The sequence below is a fragment of the Mustela erminea genome, chromosome 10, assembly GCF_009829155.1.
Source record: "Mustela erminea isolate mMusErm1 chromosome 10, mMusErm1.Pri, whole genome shotgun sequence".
Classification (NCBI taxonomy): domain Eukaryota; kingdom Metazoa; phylum Chordata; class Mammalia; order Carnivora; family Mustelidae; genus Mustela; species Mustela erminea.
In genome coordinates this window covers 76,536,797-76,545,599 of record NC_045623.1, presented here as the reverse complement: position 1 = coordinate 76,545,599, position 8,803 = coordinate 76,536,797, and the positions used below count along the sequence as shown (strand labels likewise).

General features: G+C 50.4%; 1 protein-coding gene across 1 annotated transcript; it reads right to left on the bottom strand.

Moving 5' to 3' along the window:
* Positions 1 to 465: 465 nt before the first annotated feature.
* LOC116567858 (L-amino-acid oxidase-like) lies at positions 466 to 7,514 on the bottom strand. Its single transcript, XM_032303200.1, has 7 exons — positions 7,457 to 7,514; positions 5,591 to 5,805; positions 5,045 to 5,157; positions 3,753 to 3,954; positions 3,169 to 3,237; positions 2,810 to 2,946; positions 466 to 2,286 (listed from the first exon to the last, which is right to left on the bottom strand). The coding sequence occupies exons 1-7, from the start codon at positions 7,470 to 7,472 to the stop codon at positions 1,461 to 1,463; spliced, it is 1,578 nt and encodes a 525-aa protein (XP_032159091.1). The 5' UTR covers positions 7,473 to 7,514; the 3' UTR covers positions 466 to 1,460.
* Between the last annotated feature and the right edge of the window lie 1,289 nt (positions 7,515 to 8,803).

The following is an 8,803-nucleotide window of genomic DNA, read 5'->3' as shown; positions in this document are numbered from 1 at the left end:
GGACTTTCCAGATAGGTGAGCTAAAACATTTCATTTCTGAGTTTGGTTTCCAGCACCTGTAACTGAAAAGGCCCTGACTAATATAGGGGTGGGTAAAAAACCGGAATAAAGCCAGCTGGGATTTTAACAATGCAGTAAAAAAAATGTGAGTCTTGTTTCTTTATTCCCTTCCTTCCACGCAATGCACCAGTCTCAAGACATAAAATTACCTGCATCATGTTGGTCTTCAGAGTCTTCCAGGGCCACCCTGGTAGAAATATTCTCCAAGGAAAGGGAGTATCCTTCTACTTACTTCTTCCTTTTGCATGATTGGGCCCAGATACCCAAGAAATTGGGATAAAAAATGAGCTGTGTTTGGGAGCTGATCATTGGAGGTATGGGGTCCCAGGTAGGGTTGGAGGTTGGATTCAACGGCATAACTTTGCTTATTCTTTGTATCTGGCATTCAGCACATTGCCCGATACATGGTAGATGCAAAATGAATATTTATTGAGAGGGTGAGGGAAAGAGCATATACGTAGTGTTTTAGGGGGAAATTTACCAAAGCATACGTGATATGATCCCAGCACTTGGGGCTCTCAGGGTAGATGGGCAGATAATATGCCCTCTCACAAAGTAATTGTGTAACAGCATAAGAAGACCCACAGTCCAAATATTTAGGACTCTAAGGAGGAAGGGTGGAGGTTTAAGAGAGAGAAAGATCCCTGGGGTTTGGGTGTGGCTGTTAAGAGAGGATTTGGGGCGGGGGAATAAGTTAGCTGGGTCTGGAAGGACAGGACTCTTCTGTTAAAGAAGAGCAGAGGGGAGTATGGAGAATGAATTTTGTCTCCTCCCAGGGAGATGTGTAGGCTGGACAGGCAGAGGTGGGGAGGGGTGTCTGGTTGGTGATGGGGAGGTAAGAGTGGAGAAGAAAAGTCTCCAGGAGGGCCAGGAGGTGTCTCTGGGAAGCCAAGATCCTGCTCTTGCAAACTCACAAAAGAACAGACAAGAGCCCTTAACTCTCCCATCCATCTAGACTCCATGTTGGGCCAAGATGTGAGGCCCACAGCTCAGGCACCCAATAATGGGGTTTACGTGCACTATGGGTTTAACATTGCTGTGGTTTGGGGTTTGTTCCTTTAGAAGCTTCTAGTTGTAAATGACAGAAATTTGGGTTTATTGGAGCGTTTCTCTTTTGCTTGTAATCCAAGCTAACAGCTGATGCTAGCGTCTACCATCCTTGATTTGTTCCTTATGCTCCATATACGCTGACTCCGTTGCTTCCCTCCTCAAGGCCGGGCATGGGAGAGAAACAGGAAAGGGTGTGACTCTTTGTGGACTTGCCAGCTGATTCTTTGGCATTTGGGGATTCTTGCTTGTGGATCAGGGGGATGAATGGTGACCTCTCTCCTGGGTCTCTGCCTCCAGCTCCTACCTCCAGCACTTTTCCTGCCAGGTTCCCTTGGGGATTTCTTTCTGGCTTAGACCTGGTTCTGGGTGTTAGGGAAGGTCTTCTGCTCTCCCATGGCCTCCTTATCTACAGCGGCCTGGATATTCCTGGCTGCCCGCAGGCCGGACTTGATGGCAGTGTCTATCCAGCCATGAGGCATGCAGGTGTGCTCGCCTGCAAAGTGGATGCGGCCCTCGGGCTTGAAGAGCTCCTGTGAATAGTCAGTAAATTGGTAGGGTGTGAACTCAGCAAAGGCGCCCAAGGTGAGGGGTTCCAGAGACCAGCGTTTGGCCGCAGAAGAGGGGCATATACGCTGCAGCTCATCCTTGGGTATCTGGTGCACAGCCGCCAGGTCCTCCAGGACCACATCCACTATCTGCTCATGTGTTAGGGAGGTGAAGAAGAGGGAGTCGTCATCCAAGGTGTAGGAGGCCAGCAGGATGCTCTTGCCATTGGGGAAGCTGTGGCTGGGATAGTAGATGTAGCGCGAGGGCCGGTCGGTGACAGAGTACCCACCTCGGATGCCATCCCTCTCCCAGAAGGGCTCCTCACAGGACAGGATCACCTTGGTGGCACTGGTGTAATGCACCAAGCGGAGTGCTTCCCTCTTATCTTGGGAGAGTGGTGGCTTAAAGGTGATGAGGCGTGTAGCCTTGGCTGAGGCCGTAAGGATGACAAAGTCCGCAGTGAGGTGGTTCAGCACTGAACCAGGCTTGCCCACCCGGTAGGAAACCCGGACCTTGGACCCATCCCTCACTACCGTCTCCACGCTGGAGCCCAGGCGGATGGTTCCAGTCTTCAGGGTAGCACCGAGGGCTTTGGGGAGCTGGTCGAAGCCACCGGTAATCTCAGAAAAGCTGCAGGGGTGAGGGGGAGGGCAGATGGTGAGTGTAGGGGCCCTGGGCCTAGAAGGAAACTAGCTTCCTGAAGCCATGTTGGATGCTTCATATATGTCTCCTTAACTAGTCTCTGGGAGAGAGGGATCATTGTTTAATTTTATACTTTGGGAAACTGATACCTGATGGAGAGGGACTTTCCCAGAATGGCATACATAGCCTAGACCCATAGCCCATGGATTCAGCTACCATGCAGTCCTGGATCCCAGGAGGAGCCCCACAAACCTGGGTGTGGATTCTGGCTCCAGCTTTCACCCATTATGTGAACTTGAGTAAATTATAGAACTCCTCTGAGCCTCAGCATCCTCGCCTGTAAAATGGGTCTGAATAATAGTACCAATCTTCCAGGTGATTCAATGGGACAGTTTTTGGAAAGTGTCATTGTGACTGGCACATAGTGTCTATTCAGGAACCGTAGTTCCATTTCTTTGCTCTGAGGGTTAGAGGAAGGGCAGATTCCAGCCCTGGTCCCAGTTGGCCTTACTTGTTATTTTGGGAGAAGATGACGCTACTCCGCAGGGACTCTAGGAGGGACTTATAGTATCCAGAATCCTCATTCATCACAGTTCCGATCATCTTTACTGCTCCTTCACTCAGTTCTCCTTCCTTCACCAAGTAAGCCTGTGGGGAGGTGGAAGGTTCAGATGGGGGGCCCAGCATGTAGGAAGGGGCTTCAGCAGGGGTCTAGGGCAGGCGAGGGGCAGCACTGGACTCCAGGAAGGTGAAGTCTTTGGTGGTGGGACGAAAAGGTTCTAGTCATCAGGAGACAACCCCAGGGGGCTAGGCTGGGCACAGACCCCGACCCCCTCCACCCCTCTCTTGGGATTTATGTGCATCATGTACCTTGGTAGAGTAAGAATCATAAAAGGACAGCAGTTGACTGCAGTTGAAATTTTCAAAATTTTCTTTGACCTGTGAAAGGGGAGAAAAGGGAAGCAGCTCAGATTGAAGCCATAGAGCCAGTGGTAGGACTCTGGCATTCTCTGGATGTCCTTTTAAAGTGGGGGGGACACAGAGATAGGGGATGGAAAGACCAGGGAAAGGATGCTTCCAAGATCTCCTAAATGTTCTTTTTTCCTACCAAGTCTCCCCTTCATTGAAGGACGTTTGGAGACTAAAATTTAAGGGGGAGACATTCACTGTAATTCAAGAAGATTGATTCATTACCAAGGATTGGGTTATCTGGTGATTCCCTTTCCTTCTATTGTCACCATCAAACAGTGAGCCATTGGACCAAGAGGGATGGGGAAAAGATGGCATGGGGCACTAGGACAGAGTGGCAGCATTCTTAGGGGACGTTAGAGGAGAAACCCATCACAAGAGGGCTAGATGGGACCAGGTCACTGGGTCTGTCCACTAACTTGCCAGGTGATCTTGGGCCAGAATTTGTTCTTTCCCAACCCTAGTAGGAGTGAGGCAGAAGGTACCTTGGCAATGGACTGGTGGAAGAGCTTTGTAGGGCTTTTGCCCTCCTCTGTTGGGCTCAAGGAATAGCCCAGGATCTCTGGATGGTCCTGGACCTCCTTGCTACGATGGCGTCGTCCGTTGATGAGGTACCAGGTGTTGCCATCATACTGTATGAACTTGTTCAGCTTCAGGCCAAGCTTCTTGATGTAGGTGCGAATCAGCCTGAAGCAGAAACAGGGATGACATAGCACCTCTACCAGTGACACCTCATTCCTGCTGTCCTCACTATAGAAGCCATTTCCAGGGAAACCAGTTCCTTCATGTGCCAGGGGAGCTCAGTCTATTTCCTCAACTCTAACCCTGCTTCCTCCTTTTGTGGTATTCATTCTCTTCCTTCTGTTTTTGCCCCAAGGAAAATTGCAAGGACAGAGTTTACCCATTCCCCAAGGAATGCCCTGTAGGTAATCCCCAAGTACGGGATTTTAAGTAGAGACCAAGGCCTTTGGTCTCAGACAGTATTTGAAATCTCATCTTCCATTTTTAAGGAAGTTGAGGCCAAATCTAGTTTGGGTTAGTTCCTTCTGTTTTTGTTTTTGGTGGCATTTGGAGGCAAGTCTTGGGTTCAGTTTACACTTAAGGCAAAAAAGTAGTCCTGTCCCATGTAGTCAGGTACATGGGACACTAGGCAAAGGACCTCTTTTGTCTTTGAAACTTCAGAACCAGGGGCTGGATTCTGTTCCAGGAGCCAGTTAGAGCGTTAGGGGTCGAGCATATGTTTTTGGGCCAGTTGCCTCCTTGATTTTGAAGAGGAGCTCTGTCACTTTCTCCTAGGAGAACCTTGGGTGAGTCATTTAATACCTCTGAGCCTAGTTTCTTGATTTGTAACTGGGGAAGATAAGAGGATCAGATGAAATAATGCACCTGTGGCATTCAGCAGGGCACTTGGCACATAGAGGTGCTCGAAAAATGCAGCTGATGGGATTATTAACTATTATTAGTTTGTAGGCTAATGGGGTATAATTGTCAATGTAAGAAGCTGTCCATATTTGAAGTACCGAATTTGATGAATTAATGGTAACTATTATTATTAGTTTGGGACCTACCACTTTCTGGGCTCTGAGACTCAGTCTTCCCTGTCAAATGGGAGACCGGTGTTTGTCCCAACTTGTATGATTGAACCACAGGAGACAGCGGATCTGAGAAGCTCTGACATGGTGGCCCAGGGTCCCTCCCCTCCCCTCCCTCACCTCCCCCCTTTCCACCACCTAATTTCTCTTTCTTACCTTTTGCCCATTCCTTCCCTGGGACTTACCTGTGGGACTCTGGGATTCGCATGGGCCCCAGTTCATGGTACCAGCCCTCCTCCTTGTTCCTGATTGTGCTAACTCGACCCCCGACGCGGTTGCTGGTTTCCAGGATGGTTACCTGGGTCCAAAGAACATGCTGTTTTCCCCAGCATCATGCTTTCCCTTCTCTCACCTTGTACACCCATTTCCTTCTCGCCATAGGCTCTAGTCCGGAATTCCCAGCAGTGGGTTCCCTGAATGTGCAGGATAACCAGAAGGAGGCTGACAAGGTCCTGAGTAATGTAAGTGGGGCAGAATGCTCTGTGGGAGTGGGGGACTGAGTGCCTCTTAAACTTTTCTTGTTAGTGTAACTCTTCTCCACTTTTGTTCCCATGAGAACATAAGTGAAGTTAGGGTCAGAGGAACGTAACTAAGGGCTAAGAGACCAAGCCAGTTAGGAGCAGCCATCTAAGAATTGGCTGTATTTTCTTTTCTTTTCTTTTTTTTTTTTTTTCCCCACCCAAGAAAGCAAACCGGAGGCAAAGGATTGAAGCCCTCCAAGATCTGCTCACCTGGTGGCCAGCATCCTGTAGGGCCTTGGCCGCCACTAGGCCTGACATGCCAGCTCCCACTACTACCACGCGCTTGGGCAATGGGGAGGCGTGGAGCCCCTTCTGTGCTGTGACGAGGATGGACTCATATTCGGGGTCCTGAAAGCACTTGAAAAGGTCCTCCAAGAAGCCAAGGCAGCTGGAAGTAGCCATCAGGAGCCCCAGGATCAGGATTCCTGTGGTAGAGAAGGGAATTGAGGGCTGCCTTTCTGGGACTCAGGCTCTGTGTCCTGCCCTACCCAGGATGAGTTTGGCTGTGTGAATGAGGGGGGTGGTGAGGTCAGGCAGTATCTATCAAATGTGTGGTTGTAAACATGTCTATTTCTGGTTGTGTCTGTGTGGTGGCAATTGTGTTGTGTGGGGTATGGATGTATGGGTGAGCCGTGCTGGTGTTAGCTGTATGACAGTAGACGTGAATGCTGTGTTCATGTATGTGCACGTGATTAGAAACTCATGAGTGTGTACAGGGTCATCTCTGACTGTGAATATGCCCGCTTCTGCTGGTGAGTGTGTGTGTGAGCCTGTCTGTGATGTAAGTTGCAGTAATTGTGAATTTGTGATTGTTGCCCTCTAAGACTGTGCATCATCTGTGATTTCGTGGAAGAAGGCATGTCTGTGGAGTGATGCGGGCCCCTGAGCAGATGTGTGGATGAATCTGTATGGGACAGTGAGGTGGGTGTGTGTGGCCTGGGTCTGAAGAGTGCGCGTGACATGTGTGCATTTGCTGGAGTTTGAGAGGGAATGTGGTTTCTGGTGTTCTTGTGTGTGATTCTGTGAGTATGTTTGAGTGTGAGGCTGGGTGGCAGAGCCAGAGGGTGTCTGTGTTCTTTGAGAATGTGTGTGTTTGTGAGAGGATGGGTGTGTGGAAGCTGGAGTATGTGAGGCAAGATTTTCTTTGGGGGGAATTGTGGCCAGTTTCTCAGTGGCATCACCAGTGCCCCATGGGATCTTGGCAGGCCCACTGCTCTTCTCCAGCCTCATGGTATTTTTTCAAATCGCTCCAGCTTTCCTACTGTGCAGCCAAGACAGGAAACCATAGTTAATATGTAACGTGCAACAAGTCCAGAGTGACGTGGTTTTTGTCTCCACAATTAACCACTCTGGTGCACAGAGAATTCATTCACCTGGGAGTCTGCAACAAGAGCCTGCGTGGTTTCCTGAGTGTCACTTGCTCTGAAGGGTAACAGCCAGGAGTTGTGATGCACTGTACCCCCTTGCACTAGTCCTAGGATTTTTGGGTGGGTGAGAACCCCCTTAGTCCAGCCTTTGTCCATGCTGGACACAGGAGGCACACAGAAGGAAAGAGATCTTCAGGGGCCTCCCCTGAAGAGGGGCAGGAGACCCAGCGGGCTCCCCGTACAGGCCCTTCCAAATCCCAGGAGAGCCTTCTGCTGGGGTGACTCCTCGGAAAAGAAGAGAGGGTGACCACACACCATGGCAGAGATTCCCCAACCCTCACCCACTCTCCCCACCTTCCAGGCTTACCTCAACCTCCCAAATCTATTCTAACCTGACAAACTCTCCCATCTCCTTGCACTACCACCATTCCTGTCTCAGGCCCCATTCTCCTTCTCCTTGAATGGGCCCAACCCCCAGACTCATCATCCAGACCTGTACCCATTCTCTTGACTCACTTTCAACGCGTGGACCTATGTGCAACCTCTGATCTAGCCCTGTCCTGTCTCAGTCCATATGGCTCCATGCCCAGACTCCTGCTCTGGCCCATCTCCACTCCCTCCCTCCATCTAGTTCCTTGCCTTGTTTCAGCATCCAACATTCAACCCTCAGGTGCCTCACTCTCAGACTTTGAGGGGGCACCACACTTACCCCTCATCTTGGTCATGGCCGTGCAGCTCCTACTGAGTCTGGGGCAGCTCTCCCTCTCCTTATGAAGAGCTAGCTCCACTCCAGGAGTGGCTGGCCACGTCCCACCAGCCTGCCCCCAGGGCTGGGCCAAGCAGAGAAGCCCTGCCCTCACGGTGAAAAGACCAGGATGACTCAGTCCCATACCTGGCCTCATCTTCCTCCTGGACTGTCTTCCTTCTGAGGGAAAACCCCTTCTCCCAGATCAGTCCCCAGCCCCTGGGTACCAGTGGGGAGGTGGGGTTGTGGGAGCCATGGGCCATCCCAAACCTGCTGGAACAATCTTCCAGGAAATGAGTGGGGATTGAGGCTAATGTGTCTGGGCTTCTTTGGAAGGCCAGTGTCCGGGATCCTCGCCCAGGTCAGAGCACCTGACTGCTCCTACCAGAGAAGTGTCTGGTCCTACTATTGTCCCACCGTGAGCCTTCTGTTCCACTGTACATCTGTCCAAGGTCGGGATTCTGGCCAGGAGCTCCCATGGAGGACGATGCCCTTCCTGCCCTTCTCAGGGTCTCCCCCAGCAGGCTGGGCAGACATCTCTGGCTGAGGAGTGTTTCGCTTTTTCCCCCTCTTCCTCTAGATTTTCTGGGGTTTCCATAGACACAGGCAGGCTTCTCTGGCACTGGAATTCCTTCTCCTGGGGAATCAGGCCAGCTGGCTGTGGCACCAAGACTAGCTCTTTGTTCTTTCTGTATACAGTGCGAGTGGAGACAGTCTGGCTGGTGAGAGAAGTGGACAGGAAACACGCACCAATCTAGCAGCATGGGGCTGGGGAGGAGGGCAGGTAGGAGCACTCAGTATCAGGGATACAGGATTCAGATCCTGGGAGCCACCGGTGGCGTAGGGGAAAGGACAGAAGCAATGACGTCCAACAGAGCTGGTTTCAAATCCTGTTTTAGTATATCAGTGCTGTGTGTCTTAAGGTATAAGGCTTATATCTGTCTGAGCCTGGGTTTCTTTATCTATAAAATGATGCTATAACATTTTCTTTATAGGGTGCCTCAGGATCAAACAAGATAATGTTTGCAAAGAGCCTGGTGTAGCACCTTACACTCTATAGGCATTTAAACTGGTTTCCTTTTTCTTTTGTGGAGGTAGGGTCTGATTTGATACCAGATCACACACAATGATAATATCTTTCTTTTTTTTTAAAGATTTTATTTATTCATTTGACACACACAGATCACAAGTAGGCAGAGAGGCAGGCAGAGAGAGAGGAAGGGAAGCAGGCTCCCTGCTGAGCACAGAGCCCGATGTGGGGCTTGATCCCAGGAACCTGAGGTCATGACCTGAGCCGAAGACAGAGGCCTT

Excerpts from the sequence above, each read along its gene's own strand:
- LOC116567858 (XM_032303200.1), bottom strand. Across the intron at positions 3,238-3,752 it reads TCCACCAGTCCATTGCCAAG|GTCAAAGAAAATTTTGAAAA; the intron begins GTACCTTCTGCC and ends CCCCTTTCACAG. Across the intron at positions 2,947-3,168 it reads ATGATTCTTACTCTACCAAG|GCTTACTTGGTGAAGGAAGG; the intron begins GTACATGATGCA and ends ACCTCCCCACAG.